General features: G+C 61.0%; 1 protein-coding gene across 2 annotated transcripts; it reads right to left on the bottom strand.

The window, feature by feature from the left end:
• Positions 1-111: 111 nt before the first annotated feature.
• Positions 112-16692, bottom strand: MAN2A2 (mannosidase alpha class 2A member 2). Of its 2 annotated transcripts, none has more exons than XM_054577614.1 (23): positions 16580-16692; positions 14980-15129; positions 14198-14455; positions 13982-14126; positions 13692-13863; positions 13140-13267; positions 12745-12918; positions 12191-12377; positions 9865-10042; positions 9365-9567; positions 9091-9273; positions 8830-8944; positions 8525-8592; positions 8238-8403; positions 7561-7797; positions 7224-7346; positions 6793-6907; positions 6395-6528; positions 6042-6183; positions 4334-4467; positions 2360-2554; positions 2103-2213; positions 112-1496 (listed from the first exon to the last, which is right to left on the bottom strand). In XM_054577614.1, the coding sequence occupies exons 2-23, from the start codon at positions 15109-15111 to the stop codon at positions 1344-1346; spliced, it is 3453 nt and encodes a 1150-aa protein (XP_054433589.1). In that variant the 5' UTR covers positions 15112-15129; positions 16580-16692; the 3' UTR covers positions 112-1343. The 2 variants fall into 2 exon arrangements, with proteins under 2 accessions (XP_054433589.1, XP_054433588.1); XM_054577613.1 differs by having other exon boundaries at positions 16464-16666.
• Between the last annotated feature and the right edge of the window lie 263 nt (positions 16693-16955).

The following is a 16955-nucleotide window of genomic DNA, read 5'->3' on the forward strand; positions in this document are numbered from 1 at the left end:
CATCTGGGTTAACTTACAGAATGCTTTTAATAGGTCTTCAGTTGATTTTATAGGTCGGCCCTTCTATCGTCTACAAGTAATGACAATTATAACTCTTTTTCATCTCCTTCATCTGCCACACTGCAGGGTTCAGTAGTGCCAGGACTTTCCTAAATAATAGTAAATCCTTGGCTAATTTCTGACTTCAGTGGGAATGCCTATGGAATTTCCCTTTAGAATGCCATTAACTGTTGGTTTCTTATAGAGACCTTGATCTCGATTACCACGTTTCTTTCTAATCTTCACTTAAAGTTTTAAGAAGGAATAGATTGTAAATTTTGTCAAATATCGCTTCAGCATCTAGAGAGACTACCATGAATTTTTCTGTTAATCGGAGCTGAAATAGAGCCTGAGCAGCCGTAGTGCCTCCAACTGACTCACACACCCCGGGTCCCCGCGCCAGGAACCGAATCCTTCTGAAGAAGGATGTACCGCCGGTGAAGCTTCGTGGCCTGACTGGAGGGATGGTGCTAAAGGCCTCCTCAGGTTGCCCACGCACAGGGGTCTTGGAGGCTTGGCTTTCTTTCCAGGGAAAGGAAGCCTGGCAGACCAAACGCCTCCATGATTGGAAGGAGCTCTCGGGGACAGCGGAGTACAGAGTACAGGGACCGAAGAGGAGCCAGTGGGGTGGACGACCCCCACACCCCGGCCACCTTCCCACAGATCAACGTACAGACCAAGTGCCCAGTCTGAGATGGGGGTTTTGTACCTGAAGTGTCCTGTGACCTCCGGCCATGAGAGTGTCTAGTGAGTCGTTCCGCCACACTGCCGCCCCCAGCCAGGGCGCGCAGCTCAGCAGCCGTCACGCAAAGCCGTGAGTCCTGCTCCTCCACCGGCTGCCATCTCTGGACCCCCGCCCCCCTCCTGCTCATCACATCAGGACAAGCAGTCCCTCCACAGCCGCAGGACCCCGTATCGCCAGCCAACCCTGAGGCCAGGCTGTTACCCCCTCAGCCTCCCCTACCCTTCCTGCTTCTCCGCAATCCCACTTTGGGAAAAGGATGGGTGCTTAAGCCTGTGCCCAATGGGGTGGCCACTGGCTCCCCAAGCTGAGGCTGGCCCTGCCCGTCCTGCCCAAGGCCGAGTCTCCCTGATCTCACCAGTGTCTGCCCTAGCTACCCAACACTGGCTGCGGGTTGCCCCCAAACATAGAAGCGACCATCAACAGGAAGTGAGGGCTGAGCCCAGTCTGTCAGAGTTCTGAGAGGTAGATCGGGACAGATGCCCCGTGTGGCCTGTCCAGCCCGACCTTATGTGAGAGGCAGTCTCTGTGGATGAACCTGCTCTTCAGGCCACAGGAAGCCCTAGCCCAGGCGGAGGCGGAAGGTGGCAACTTCCATGGGCTCCAAGTAGATGTCAGTGCTGTTGGAGGGCGAGGCCAGCGGGTACAGCAACGTCAAGGACATCGGCTGCAGGAAACCCACGTCCAGGCCGTGGAAGAGGCTCCCCAGGGCCACCTATACGGAAGAGAGGGGGCAGGGCTGTGCTGGGCGCCAGCGCCTTAGCTACGGCAGCTCCCTCGAAACGTAACCTGCTGTAGCCCCGCTCAGCAGCAAGGTGCCTACTTGCACGTGCAAGTCTGCATCCAGTCTCAGGCTCACCCACAGGGGCCCGAGCCCAGAGCCTGTCCTCGGACCTAGGGAAGGAACCACTGCTGCACTGAGCTGTGAGCAATCTGAGGACGGGGACCGTGTCTTGGTTCACTTCTGAGGGTCTGGCTCATGGAGGCTTTTATTGGTGCCAGCTTAGACAACGAATGAGCTCGATGGCTTTTGGTTTTTTATTTCTGTTGATTTCTACTTTGTCTGATGGACGTCCCTGTCACAGAGCAGAGGTTCAGCTGTGTGCCTCACATAGAACTTGCCCGTCAGGCCTCAGGAGCTTTGTAAACGAATGTCCGCAGCGTCCCCTTTTCTCTTTAAAAAGCCCGAGAGTGACCCTGCCCTCCGACCGCTGCCTGACCCCACGGCCGTCACCAGCCTCTCTCGCGCTGGCCCTTCCCAGCGGCCCCATTCCCTACCTGCTCTCCTCAGGGCTTCTCCCCACACCTGGGCCCTGCTCACCTTGCCTTGGCTTGTGGTGCAGTTGAAGCCCAGGTTCTTGGCCTCAAGGCCACAGTCAAAGCCTTTGCGGTGTAAGATGAGCGCAGCTTCTGCCGAGGGCAAGGCATCATCCTGAATGACAGACAGACAGCAAAAAGGCAGTGTGCGGGGGGCCTGTGCTCAGGGCTCACAGGTGCAGCAGCCCTGCTGCCCGGAAGGTGGTCCTGGGACAGGGAGGAGTTTGGTCCTGGAGGTACAGGGCCCAGCGGGAGACTCACCTCGCCTTGGAGCGTACGCAGGTTGAGCAGGTGGAAGTCACAGGGCAGTGAGGAAGCCAGAGGCTGAAATGAACGCAGGCTGGGGGCCGGGGGCTGCCTCTTGGCTACAGGCAGGGCAAGCGCTGGGGCATTCAGGTACACGGAGGTCAGGTGGCTAAGGAGGGACGGGTAGCTGGAAGAGTGGCCGTCTGGGACCTGCAAGATTGGCCCAAGGTGGGGGTGAGGGAATGGAGCCGGGGTGAGGATGACACACGACCAGGTCAGTCCCTTTGGAACGAGCTTCCCGGGTGGGTATGACGGGGGCCTGGCCCCAGGGCCCTGCGAGTGTGGCTGCTTCCTGTCGCGCACCACTCAGAAAGGGCTTCTTCCCTAGGCCGCCCCTCCTCTACTCGGGGGGTTTTTCTGGGTCTATGACACTATCCTGAACAACACGCTCCCATCAGCAATGCCTCCCCTCACACGGAGAGACCCTCGGCACACGGAGGACAGCAGACGGACAGACGTGTGCTCCACCGTGGGGCACAGGCCTCCGACGGAGAAGGCCCCGAGCGAGCCTCCAAAGCCCCCGCCCCAGCCCCGACTCTCGGGCCCCATGGCCCCACGGCCCCACGGCTGTGCCCACTGTGACTACTTGGACGGCCAGACTGGACGCCACACACTCACTTCCCTCCGAGGCAGCTTCCTTCCCATGTTCTGGATTTCTGCCCCTAGTCCCTCCCTCCTCCCACGTGCCCACAATCTCACTCCCCCCTGGCCTGTCTCCAGTCCCACTTCCGCTGCGTCCTCACACCCACCCCCCACCCCCACCCCCGGCCTTCTCCCTCCCATGGCTGAGGGTCTAGCCACCAACCTTTCCCACTTGAATGGCCTTCGAACTGTCTTTCTGCCCCCAGATCCACCCTCCCCACTGCTGTTAGAGTGACCGGCATAGGACAGAGTCCTGACAGTGTCCCTCCTGCCTTAGATCCTTCACTGGCCTCCAGGGTAGCGTGCAGACTCTGAGCCAGGCATTCGAGGCCCACTGCGGTCTGCCCCCCTGACCCCCATGCCAGCCCAGTGCTGACACGACTTTCTGCAATGATGGAAATATGCAGCTACTAGCCACACATGGCAACAGAGCACTTGACATGCTGTGAGTATAAATGAAGAACTAATTGGTTTTTTTACTTAGCTCTAATTAATTTAAATAGCCCCACTGGACAGGCAGCTCTAGTCTGAGTGAACGAACTGCTATTCCCCATTCACATGGTCTTTCCTGGCTCCCACTCTGCACCTTGTGTCGTGTGGAGATCAGACCCCCATTGATCAAAGCCATGCCTGGACAGCACCTCCTCCAGGCAGCCATCCTGGATTGCCTTGGCCTACCACGTTCTCTGGCTCCTCAGGACAAGTGGGCACACCCATTTTACAGCTAGTATTTCTACACACCTGGCTTATCCCCCACCCATACCCATGAATAAATTCCTGCAGAGCAGAGGCGGTGTCTTAAGCACGTGAGGGCATAGCAGGTGCTCGGGGTCTACGTGAGGCACAGACCCAGGAGGCCAAGGGGCAGGCTGTCATCACGGGCGCCGACTCCCATCACGACCTGCCAGCCCTCACCTCTCGGTTACTGCTCCTGCTGCTGTGCAAGACCAAGTCCCTCAACATGGCTCCCAGTTGGGAGAAAAAGCCAGGCTGGTAGGGCCAAAGAAAGCGAGGAGACGGGCGGGGCTGGTGAAGAACGAGGGGCCAGGGTCGGGGGGGGGGGGGCGCACAGAGGGGAAGGTGGCAGATGGACACGAGGGCAGAGGAGGCTGGTGCGTGGCAGGGAGGTGCCAGGCTGCAGGGGGTGGAGCTTCAGAGCGTCAGACTCAGACCCAGACCCAGGAGCCAAGCGGGACTCTCGCCTCCCTGCCCAGCTCTAGCTGTGCTCCTCAGGTGCTCGGTGGCACCCCAGGACCGCCTGCCTGGGGAGGGAGGCCCCGGATTTACCTCACTTCCCAGGGTGCGCCGCTCCAACAGGAGGCGGAAGCGGTTGCAGGTCCTCTTGTTGTCCTTGAGACCTTGACCTAGGCCTCGGTTGTCATCCTGCATTAGCCGCCGGTCCAAGATCACCTCCAGCTGGCCTGCAGGAGTGACCTGTGAGTCCCCGGCCCAAGCAGATGGTGGCCTCTGAAAGATCCCCAACCCCAGGCCCTGGTGGAAAGGCCCTGTGGGCAGCTGGATGGTCAGTCACACAAGAGAAAAAGCGGCTCCGGGACCCAGAGCCGGAAGAGGGCTCAGTGAAGGGTCGGCATCATAGAGGAGGAAACAGAGGCCCAGCGGGGGCAGGCCGGTCCTGGCAGGTCACAGTCCCTGCTTCGTGACTTGCAAGCCGGGCCCGGCCAGATGTCCGGGCAGGAGTCCAGTCTAGACCGGCTGCATAAACAAGCAAACTAAACAAACAAACAAGCAAATGCACAACTGCCAGTGCCAGCCTTCGGCAGCTGCTGCCGAGGGCCCAGTGGGCAGGCTTTCTCCGGCTGGGCAGTCTGACGAGAACACGCGCTCTCCGCCCTTGCTCCATGCGGGGACAGGGCCCCGCTCTGCCCGCCTGGTCAGTCAGGACGGCTGTGGAGAGGACAGCCCGATGGCCAGTCAGGCAGAGGCTCAAATGAGGTGTCATTTGGGGATGCCCTGGGGGAGGGAGACGGCAGGGGATCCCCTTGGCTTTCTCTTTAAATATGTGTGAGGACGGGGCTCACTGCAAAGCTAGTATGTGTAGGGATAAGAGTTTTCCCAGCAGCTGTTTTTTTAAGAACCTCCAATGGAAAGACAGCCCTACCACCTTTCCACCGCCCCAGCCGTGGCTCCAGCTTCGGCAGCTCCTCAGTCTTTACCCTGAGCAACCACAGAAAAATGGCCAGAAATCCCAAAAGGGACTCCTGGCATATGAGACAATCATTTCTTAGCACAGCGTGTCCCAGAAGGGCAGAGAGAACCAAGCGGGATATGCCGTGAAAGGTCGATGGCACAGACAGACCCTGGGCAAGTCCTACAGCCGCTGACCCTGCCTGGCGGGGAGGGTGGGCAGCAGAGCCCCTCTGCTCCCAGCACTGTGCTCGCCCGTGACCCGCGGAGCCTGGAGGGGCCCTCTCGGCTGGGCCCTGCGCGAGGGCTCCACCTGGAAGAGAGATCTGAGGCCTCTGTGGCCACCAAGAGCAAGCTGTTCACTTCGCCCCGAGGGCACGGAGACACCTGGCCTGCCCAGCTGACCAGCTCCAGGCCACTGCTCCTAATGTCCTTGTTCTGAATCCTAAGAATGTAATTCTCTCTTTCAATGACTGTGAGTAGGAAGGCCGTATGTAATTTTCTCCTTTGCTATATGTTTCATTACAACAGCGATGCACTTTTCCAAACTCCCATCCCCGGCCAGAAGGGGGCCACACACCTCCACTGCAAACCACCAGCCGAGAATCACCATTCAATATCCGGCCACCTCTTGAGAGGATCTAACAGGGCACCCACCCCCCAGGCGCCTCCATCAGGGCAGGGGGTGACAGTGGGTGCCTGCCGTCCTCCAACGCCTGTGACTGACAGCTGTTAATGCCTCCCGCCTTCTCAAGTGGAGGTGAGGCCGACTGGAGGGAAGAGGCGGCCTGCAGAGCGGAGAGGCCCTGGGCAGGACGTGCCTCCCCTTCCCGTCCAGTTCCCCGCTCACCATCGTGGAGGCTGGAGACGCCCAGGGCCTGCGCCGTGTGCAGCGTGAGGCGGTTCTGGGCGTCCTGGATGTAGGCCATGGCTGGCATGGGGTAGAAGTTGGCCTGCAGGGGCAGCTTCTTCAGATACCGCCGGGGCTGCACCTGTGGGGCGAGGCCAGCAGGTCAAGGGCAGCTGGGCCCTCGCATGGGCCCCAGGGAGTCCCCAGTCAGAAGGAGTCCCTGACCACTCTCTCCTGGTTCCCCCTTCTCCTTCAGGGCGGACCCCCCGCACACCCCGGTGCCTGCGACAGAAGCAAACACAGTCCCAGTTCTGTTCTGTGGGCTCTTCAAGCGCCCGGGCCCCAGGGCTCACCTGAAAGCCGTTGAGGTCTGTGAAGAAGGTGCCCTGGCTGTCAACGTCGGTGTGGATGCGCAGGGCCAGCTCCTTGTTGACGTAGTCCCGGATGTCCACCAGGGATGACACGTCCACAGACAGCCCCTCCACCCCTGGCACGGGGATGGAGGGAAAGCATGAGAATGAGCCACAGCCGGAGAGATGGAGCTGGACAGGCTGTGCCCACTCCCCAGGCCATTCCCAGCCCTTCTTCCTGGACAACCTTTCCTCCACGAGAATTAATTAAGCATCATCCCTGCCTCCACAGTAATTTGTCAGGAACAGATGTATGAACAGAGAACGGGCAGGAGGAAGAGCATGTCACAGCCCGTGGGGCCCACCCCTCCTTCCTGACCTTCCTCATCTGCACGGCGTACCTGGCAGGTTGTAGAGTCGGACCACCTGGTGAACATGCTCGTAGTATGCCACCACCTCAGAGAAGAAGGGGCCTTCAGTGACACGCAGCACGGGAGGATCCTTGGGGACGTAGGGCTAGGGAAAGAGCAGGTGACAGCTGAACCCGCAGCACAGAGCAAAGCAGGCAGGTACCAGCCCGGGGCCAGGCATGGAAGCAGTTGTTCTGTGCAGGCTCTGGCCAGAGACCCCTCCCCTCGCTGGGCCCAAGCTTCCAGATTGAGCTCCTTGCCCCCCACCCTCACCTCCCGGAGGCAGCCCAGGCGAAGCCCCCTGCAGCAGGGCCCGCCCTGGAGGAAGGCCCAAGCGCCCCTCACTGCCTCAGTCCCCAGGCCTCCTTGTGCCCGTCAGCGAAGCCCCGGGCCCCTGGGGCTCTGAGGTGTCTCCAGGGTACCTGGGCCTCGCCGTCAGGCAGGAAGAGGTAGGCTCCACTCTTGTCTTTGGACGTGCGGGTGCCATAGACGAGGAACTCCATGTCCACGCGCCGCTCCTGCTCCTCGTCCACCCTTCGGATGCTCTGCCAAAACACACAGCCCTGACCCCTGGCCCCACAGCAGCATGTCAGGCCTGCCCCCGGGAGGGCACGGAACTTCCCAAAGGAGCCAAGCCCGTCCCCCGAGGCCCCTGGGAGTCGCGGCGCCCTCTCCCAGGCCCCCCATCAGGCGGGTGGCGGCGTGCTCCCCGGCCCACGGCGCGCACGCCCTCCTCTGGCTCCCGCCCTGGCCCTTTACCTTGAGGAGCCCGCTAAGGCCTGAGAACCAGACCTTCATGTAACGGTTGCTGAGGGCAAAGTCGCTGGTACCAGAGTCGATGACGCGCAGAGGGAACGCCTCGTGCCTGCTGACAGCCAGCCGCCGGCCGTGCAGGTAGACGCGCACGGAGGAGGGCAGGGTGCGGTGCCCGTCCAGGCCCAGCTGCAGCTGCAGCACGCCGAGGCCCAGCGCCGGCAGGCGGACGGGCACAGACACCTGCTGGCACAGGGCGGCAAGGAAGCGGGGGCCACAGCCTGGGCTCGTGGGGCCTGAGCACGTCCCCGCGCCCACCAGTGCCTCTCTCCCCTCCTCTGAAAGTGGAGGTTATAGAACTTGGCCCTCGTCAGACTGTTACGAGTCTCAAATGACACTGGAAAAACTATGAAGTGGTAACCCCACGCTAAACTCCCACTGTAGGTCCCTGGTACGAATGAACATTGGGGCAATAGAATGCCATTCTATCATCTTACTCCACCAAACCATCCTCCCTTTAAGGACAGGCTCAAATCCCAAAAGCAGCTGTCCTCTGGCAATCCCTGTCCCCAGGACTCCTGTCCCCGACCCAGGGAGTAAGCAGGAGGGTGGGAGGCTGGTGCTGAAGGACAGAGGCCAGGAGGAGGGAGGGCCAGGGCCCGCCTGCTGAGCCCCCAGCTCACCTGGTAGACGTCAGGGACCATGTCAGTGGCGGAGCTCCAGTGGGCGCTGATCTGCACAGCCAGGGGCTGACCCTCCTCCGAAAACACCCGCACGCGGGGCGAGCTGACCAGCAGGGACACCACGCTGAGCCGCTCCTGCTCCAGCGGGTTGAAGAGCACCACATACCTGCGGGGGAAAGGTAAGCGCGCCCGGGAGGCTGCTGCTCCTGGCCGGCAGGTGTGGGGGCGGGAGGGTGCGGGGGGCCCGGGAGAGGCTCTGCCCCTGAGCCCGGCCTGCTTCCGCTCACCTGGGGGAGGCGTCCAGCTGGATCACCGTGCGCTCTGGCAGGGCATCGTGAGTTAAGCGGGTGTCATCCTGGAAGTCAGTGGGCGGGAAGAGCCACCACGAGGCTCAGCCTGACTTAGAATCCTCCCGCCCGCCCCCCGCCCTGCCCCACCGTCTGTCCTGCATGGGAACCACTAGCTACACTGGGCACCGACCTTCACCCCAGGACAGGGTTGGAAAAGAGGAGAAACGCCCTCGTACCCCAGCTCTTGGGACGGGGCTGCACACGCCAGAGGGCCCCCCGAGCAGGTCCAGGCGGGGGCTCACCATTTGGAGGAAGGGCGCCGCGGGGTCGAAGTGGTAGGTCTCCTTGCTCCCCAGCACCAGATAGTGAGCTGCATTGATGATGACCTGCTTCAGGCCGACAAGGGAGCGCAGCAGCCTGGGGGACGGGGGGGGACCGTGGAGGAGGTGACCACAGACACTCCATCCACACTGCCAGCAGGACGAGCCGACCACCCAGCACACCCTTTCTTTGGGGTGACGGGCAGGGGCGCGGAGCCGACGGGGAAAGGACGGGGCTCGCACCTGGCCCCGTAGTCTGCCGCGACGGCCTCCTTGGCGGTGCCAGTGATGGCGTCGTGGTGCTGGAAGAGCCCCAGTGCACGCCGGGCTTCTGTCAGAAGCGCCAAGTTTGCGAGCGGGTACTGGCTGGCCAGGCCGGCACGGCGGGCGTGAGCAACGGCCAGGCTGTACAGGATCTCCGCCCCCCTGCCCGGAGAGACAAGTCAGTGCCTGACCACCCAGCTCCCAGGGGCCCACCCTCCGTTTCCCGCCACCGGTGCACCTGCCGGGGTCTCACCGCAGGTGGGCTTCCAGGACGCGGTCCAAGCTCTTGTAGAACGGCCGGGAGGTGTAATAGCCCGTCCAGTAATGGTCCTCCCGGTCCGCATAGGAGAAGAAATCTCCACTCAGCACAGGAAACCCCGGCGGCCGGGCCCCTGGCTCCACGCCCGTCCTCTTGTATAGGGCGTCGAAGTAGTCAGAGAGGGTGCCAAACTGGGCCTGTGGGGACCCCAAAAACCTGTCCCCATCAGCACAAGAGCCTCCTGGGAATTTGTGGCCCAGTGCTACTGTCAGGGCTGGGGGCAGGGTCCTCCCGCGCAGCCCCCCCCGTCCTCCCCGCCCTCTGGACCTAGCGCACCAGCTGGGGGCCCCGGGAAGGAGTTCTGAGCAAACGAGAAGCCCCGCTGGGGTGGGGGTGGGGGGTTGGGAATAAACCCTGGTTTAAGGCCAGGGAGGGGGCGCACGGAGCCTCACAGGAAAGGCTGCCCGGCAGCACTGCTGAGGGGCCCCTCGCACCTGCACGTGGAGGTCAGGCTTGCTATTGAGGAAGTCGAAGAGCCGCTGGTAGTTGAAGAACTGGGCGTCCCACTCCTGGGGCTTGTCGTAGCGGAAGTCGTCGCCTAGCGGCACCAGCAGCACGTTGCTTCGGAAGAGCCGGGACTTCTTGCGGTACTGGTCCAGGAGCAGGGCTGCCCTGCGGGCGGGAACGGGTCCAGCCTGAGTCCGGGCATCACGAGATCCTGGGCAGAGCCAGCCCGAGAGGCCCCTCGGCGGCGGCCCCGTTGAGGAGGGCCTCGGCCTGCAGGTGCACACCTGCTGGGGTGGGGAGGCCCGTCCCGGAGCCCAGAGCTCCGCACACAGTCCCGACAAGCGGAAAGCGCTTCCCGCGCTGGCCCACACGTGTGGCTTCCACTCCCTGACCCCAACCCCACGCAGAAGAGATCAGTCCTCCTTCCCCATGAGTACCAAAGGGGTGCCTGCATCCCTCTGTGCAGGGACCCAGTGATGGATACGATGGATACAGGGGACAAGGGACGCCAAAACTGCACTCTGTTCCGGGCTGGTGCTCCCTTGGGAGCAGCATGCGTTTACAAGGGTGCAGCTGGCAGCCGCCACGGTCGCCCCACTGTTACCCCACAGGGCTAACGTCAGTTGCCAGGCATGTGGCTCTCAAGGTCATTTCTGTTTTGTTTTCTGAGGCGAAGGGTGGAAACTCCCATCTCTAAGGAATAAACTTTAGGTGGTTAGATCCAGCCTACATCCCACACTGTTGCGCTCGTTCGGGATCCTGATCCTAACACTGCAGCTTTGTTCTGTCCACCAGCTGGGGAGGCAGCCCTGGGGAAAGGCGCCTGGGCTCGGGGGCCAGACCAGGCCCACACCAGCTCCACGTGCACTAGCCGGGTGACCTCCATGAGTGACTTAACCCCTCTGGGCCTCAGTTTCTATAAAATGAGGCAGCATCAGTACCCACCCTCCTAACATTGTAAGAATGAAAATGAACTGCATGATGAATATTTACTAGAACACTTGGAATAGTGCCTGGCACCTACTAGGAACTATAGGTAAATATTTATTTTCTTTTTCATCGCAATCAATACACACATAGGGCTCTGTACCATATCATCAAAGTACCCTTCTCTTTTTAGATCAACCTATATTAGTAAGTGGCATGTTGTGGGGGTCAAAGTTCAACCAGCCACTAAGCTACTTAACCACGCTGGTCGGCTTCTGCTCTTCTATTTTGTTTTCAGGAGGGGATGCCTCCAACACATTTCTCCCTAATTTATCAGCCTAGGAAGTCTTTCAAAGGAGGAAATGAAGTTATTTTCATGACTTTCTCACTGCACACCTGGGCTGGCCTCTGCAGCTCACAGTGGCTGCCTTAAGAAAAATCCTACCTCGCCCTGCCTGGTGTGGCTCAGTGGATTGAGTGCCGGCCTGCAAACCAGAGAGGCGCCAGTTCAATTCCCAGTGAAGGCACATGCCTGGGTTGCAGGCTGGGTCCCCAGCAGGGGGCGCACGAGACGCAACCACACATTGATGTTTCTCTCCCTCTCTTTCTCCCTCCCTTCCCCGTCTAAAAATAAGTAAACAAAATCTTAAAAAAAAAGAAAAGAAAAGAAAAAGAAAAAGAAAGAAAAGAAAAATCCTGCCTCTTGGAAGCAGGATTTAGGTTTCTGGATTCTGGAAACAAAAGACCACTTTCTTTCCCTTCGGTCACATGTTTTATCTCTTGGGCATCATGGAAATTGGAGTATTGCAACGTGAAAACCAGTTCAACTTGCTGTATTCTTTAGGCCGGTCCAGTTCTGGCTAAATCACTGTTTTCCATTACTCTTAATCCACACTTCCCCAGGGGGTTGACTTGAGCAACAGTGACACGCTCGGGGTCCCTAATGAGTCTCTCAAAGGGAACGAGCCTGCTGTCTCAGAGGCTAGGGGCTACTGGCAGGGCGGAATGTGCACTTGAACAGGGGTTCCAGGCTCTCGGAACACAGAGGACCCTGGCTGACTTTGAGCCAAGGCAGGGTGCCTGCGCTCAGTGACGGCACATTAGGTTGAAGGCTGGAAGGAACTGTAGCCAACTTGAGAATTATTCACCTCTGAGTCAGCCTAGTGGCTCTGACAGTTTGTTAGGACACAGGAAAACATGCTCATTTGGGAAGTAAAACTATTCTGGGAAAGGGGGTTCCTTCAGGCCACTCATTTTCCCGGGAGGCGCGTGAAGGAGCTGCCCCCACAGTGGCTGCAGGCCTGACGCACCACCCAAGCCCACCCCCATCTTACAAAGCCCCCACGCAGCGAGCGCAGGCTGGGGCCCGGGGCCCGTGGCAAATACCTCTCGGCCACGTTGGCGTCGGTGATGGCGCGGGGAGGCACCTTCCACGGGCAGTTGATGCGCCCGCCGGGCAAGCGTTTGAAATCAAACTGGCAGCAGATCTTGGGATCCGGGCCACAGGTATGGGGGACGTCGTAGCTGTAGAAGGGCATCATGTGGCAGAACATGTCTGTGCTGGAGTCCGAGTCTGAAGAAGACACAGCAGACAGTCAGCCACCGGCTGACCACGTCAGGAGCTGGGTTTGGGGCGCCCGCAGGACGGGGATCTGCTCTGGCTACAGGCAGCCCTCACCATGGTGGGGGGTAGGGTGCTGTCCCTGGGCTCAGGGCTGAGGAGGATGGGCAGGCCCAGCGTCAGGACGCGGAGGGGGCTCCAGAGCACGCAGCTCCCCCAGGGGACGGCACGCCCATGCCCTCAGGGTGAACAGCAGATCTCACAGAGGCAAGGGGTCTAGGTGATCCCCTCCTGACCGGGCCTGTGGGTCTTCCCTGAGATCCCTGCCCTTCCCCGGGGAGAGCTACCACTGCCACCCCGCAACCCAACCTGGCCTTACCCCAGCTCTGCCTCCACATGAACTCCAGGCTGTGGGTGGCAGCAAAGTGCTTCTTGATGGCATAGTGCACCCTCTGAATCAGCATGCTGGTCAGGTTGGCACGGCGCAGCAGGTAGGCCATGGTGGGGCTGTGCCCGAAGGGGTCCACGGCCCAGCCCGAGCGCGGGGTTGCACCTGGGCGGGGACACGGAAGCCAGAGGCCCTGAACACCCCGGCACCCGGCCTCCCGGCACTGCGGTCCCAGCCCCCCACGTGCCATCATCACATTGGGGTCCCTGATGGGGGCATCAGCATACAACGGAACCAGCCCCTGCCAACCCTTGCCCCTTAAAGCCCCCGGCAGCCTCGGGGGTCCAGCTGGGAGTCGGGGGGCAGATTCCCTCTCCTGGCCTCACCGAGGTTCTTCTCCAGCCACTGGTGTCCCTCGATGAGCTGGTCGATCAGTGCAAAGTAATGGGAGTTGGCCTCATCGGGCATCACCCAGCCTCCCGTCACAATCTCCAGCTGCCCGTTGCCCACCAGCCTGAAGTTAGGGAGGCACACTCAGCGTGGCGCAGGGACGTCCGCGCCAAACCGACCATGCCGGGGCCTGTGCGCGCTGGCCTCCCTGAGCCAGCTCCCCTGACCCTGGGACTGAGGGGACAGACATGTGCCCTCTGTTCCCGCCAGCGAACTCCCGTGCTGTCCTGGCCCTGGTAACCTGCGGTCGCCCTCGACCCAGGGGCCTGGCCCCACGCTTTCTCTTCTCTGTGCTCACAGACCTTTGATTTCTCCTAACACAAGTGACCCTCAAGCCAGTTCCTCCCGTCTCATTCTCAGCCCCTCCACCCTTACGCCTCACCCCTGCCCGGCTTCCCCTCGCCTCTCCTGCCACCGCTGCAGCTGCGGCTTCAGGCACAACCCAGGCCCAGAGGACAGCTCTCCCCCGGCCCCCAACCGGCACTGGCCTTCGGACCGCTGCTCTCTTTTGGGCGTTGATGTTGTCCCACCACTTGGCAAAGAAGGAGACTTCGGCCCAGAGGAAGCGCCGCCGGGGGTCCTCCTGCAGCTTGGACACCATGCTGTTGAGGATGTGCTGGGTCTGCTCGGCATAGTACTTGTCAAAGGTCTTGATCCAGCCTGGGGGCCAACACAGAGTCCCCTGAAGATGCCGCATCTCCTTCAGCTGTCCCTCGCTGACCCTTGCCATCAGAAAGCCCACTCCACACCCCAGCTCCGGGGCTTTGCTGGCCCTCACCTGGGTCGTTGTGAGAGTGGGGCACCACAAACACCTGCAGGTCTTCGGTGTCCCAGTCATGCGGGCTGTAGGAGATGTCGAAGCCTTGCTTCCACACCCCGCCGTCCACGTTGTCAAAAGGCAGCTCCTCCGACACAGTCAGCATCTGCAGAGCGGGACAGCAGCTGAGTGACGCCCCCGGGGCCGCCGCAGGTCCCTGCCAGCTGTGACTCTTACCTGCAGCTCTGGCTTCTGGCCCCGGCCCCCCAAAGCAAACTGGCAGTCCTGGGGGGAGATGGAGAAGAAGCTGGGCCGGGGCTCCGGCGGCACCACCCAGGAGCCGTTGGCCGTGTAGTAGGGCAGCAGGGCAGGCGGGCCCTCGGCATTGGCGGTCAGCTCCAGCACGGACTCCTTGATGTGGCTGATGATCTCATGGTTCTCCTCCAACAGCTGCTCCAGCTGCTGAATGCGATTCTGCAGCACAGAAATTTGGCTCTGCCGGAAAACCAGGACGCAATCACCCACAGCTCCTTACACCTGAGGGACCACTTCCGCCTGGGGCCCAGGACCTGCGGCCTGACTACGGACCCTGCCCTCCCTGGTGGAAGGCAGAACCATGAGCCCACAGCGATGGCTCTGGTCAGGCACAGGAAGAGGCGCAAATCACCACAGAGGACCGCAGTCCACTTGGGCTGAGCACCCTGGCCCTCCAGCTCCAGGGTGGCAAAAGCTCCCCCTCACAGGCCTATTCTCAGCCATGAGTGCAGCCCGTGTGGAGCACTGTGCTAACAAGGACTGTGGCTGGGCTCAGGGGGAAGGAATAGTGCAACCCATTAGCAATGTCCGCCAAGGATTCCCAAGACAGAGCAGCGGTCCGTCATGCCATTCTGCCTTCCTTCTCCCTTTCCCTGCCTACAGGGAAGGTCCTTATTCCGGCTGACAGGACTCTCCAGCCTGGACGCTACCGTGAGCCCACACAAACTGCACATTGTAGGCCTCAGACGCCAGGTGTGACTCACCCGGGGGAAGTTCCCACCACTCTGATGCCGGGCGGGGTCATGCTGCACTCGGTCCAGCATGAGGTAGAGAGAGAAGACAGCCACGCAGAAGACAGCAGCCCCGCACACGGTCACCTGCTTTTTCAGCTTCATGCTGGCGTCCGCACACACCTGGCAGGAGGGACACCGCATGGAGCACCAACAGCCAAAATCCTTTTGGTGATCTTTCCACCAAATGCCCCAGTGAGTTCCTGAGGGCTGTTCCCAAGGAACTTTTATGTGCCTGACTCCCCAAAAAGGAAGCTTTGAAGCATCAAATCCCAACACTGGCTTGTGGATCCTGACCCCACCTGGATCTTACTCTCTTGGCCGAGACATAGAAAGCACATGTAACACATTTGAGGCTGGCCCTGCTTCGCCCTGAGAGCAGCTCTTCCCCAGGGTGAGGCTGAATGAATCCCTCTCCCCAGGCTGTCACTTAAAAAAAAAAAAAAAAAAAAGGCACGACAGGATAACAAACTTCCCAGCTCTGACTCCAGAGGTCACCACACCACCTCCTGATTATAACCAGCTTCCCAAAGAGCTTATCTATAAGAAAGACACAGCAGGCAGAGGAGGTGGGTGTCCAGGTTCCTTGACCACGTGGTTCTAGTTTCAGAGGAATACACTGCTATCTATTTTGATTTAATAGGTATAAATAGGTCCAAAGAGAAGGACGTCTCCCTGTCCCATAGGTCCAGACTGGTACCCAACAGAAACCGTGCCTGGCACAACTCTTCTCTCATTAGAAAATCCGGAAGGAATTTAAAAAGCAGCAGCTGATGTTTCTAACATAGACTGAGTCCTCTGTCTTCCCCCTGTTAGTTCTCATTCCGCAATGGGGAACTTTCAGCCTTTGCTTACATAGCAGTTGGGGGACCCCCTGGGAAGCCAGCAGTGATTGATGCTGAAGATCCCCTGGGTAGGGAGAGCTCAGGAAAAGCTGCTCGGCTGTGGGGCAACTTCAGACGATCAGTGCCCCCTGCCCCCGCCCGCAGGCCCCCACCCTTGCCTGTTCCCCGGAGGGAGGCCTCCAGCTGCAAGCAAGCGTGAGGGTAGATCTGCTCTGAGTCTCCCTCCGGCCGGGGGCCCAAAAGCTCTGTCGCCTGTGCCTTGTGCCCTACTTAGGGCGATCTAATTCCGCTCAGAAGCCTCCGGGCAATATTTTTAGCCCTTGAAGGCTGGTTCCAGGCCAAAGTGGGTGGAGCTGGGGAAGACACGGTGGGATGCTCCAGGAGGCAGGCACCTGCGCCAGGACCTCGGCCGGCCGGCCGGCCGCCCGCTGGAAAGCCCCTCCCGGCTCGCCCCTCCTCCGCACCGACTCCGCGGGTCCCAGGACCGCGACAACTACCCGGTGCGGGAGCACGGGCCGCTTCGGATCCGGAGGCACCGCTAGCGCTCCTGCTGCCCAAGCCCGGCCGCGGCGGGATAGCCGTGCCCTCCCCCTTGTCTGCCCGGCGCGTTACCGTCTGCGGCCCGCCTCGCGCCACTCCGGGGCCCGCCGGCCTCGCGGCGCCCCTCACATCCCCGGAGCGGCGGCCCGCGTGAGGCAGCGACGCAAAGAAGACGGCCGTCCGCCTACCCGTCGCCCCTGCTCCGCGCGCCGCAGCCGCGCTCCCGCGGGGCCAGGGCCGCCGGCGCGCTCCAATGCGCCCGCCGGCCCGCCCGCGCTGTCCCCTCCTCTAGCGGCCGCCGGCGAGCGGCGTGCGGGGCGGGGACAACCGCACCGCCGTGGCCCCGCCCTCTCCCCCCGACCCCACACGGCCCCGCCCGGCTCCCGCCGGGTCTCGCGCCTCTCCGGCGCTCCCCGCGCCTGGGACCGGACCCGCAGTGCGCAGCCGCAGTCCGCCTGGGCTGGGTGCGCTGCGGGCCTCCGAATAGGAGAGCGAGACTTTATTTGGTCTGAATCTTACTAGAGTAAGCACGTAATCAAAAGCACCGTAATGGAAACATCCCTC

Source organism: Pteronotus mesoamericanus, unplaced genomic scaffold (assembly GCF_021234165.1).
Source record: "Pteronotus mesoamericanus isolate MK-2021 breed Mesoamerican mustached bat unplaced genomic scaffold, CSHL_Meso_final contig_438, whole genome shotgun sequence".
Lineage (NCBI taxonomy): Eukaryota > Metazoa > Chordata > Mammalia > Chiroptera > Mormoopidae > Pteronotus > Pteronotus mesoamericanus.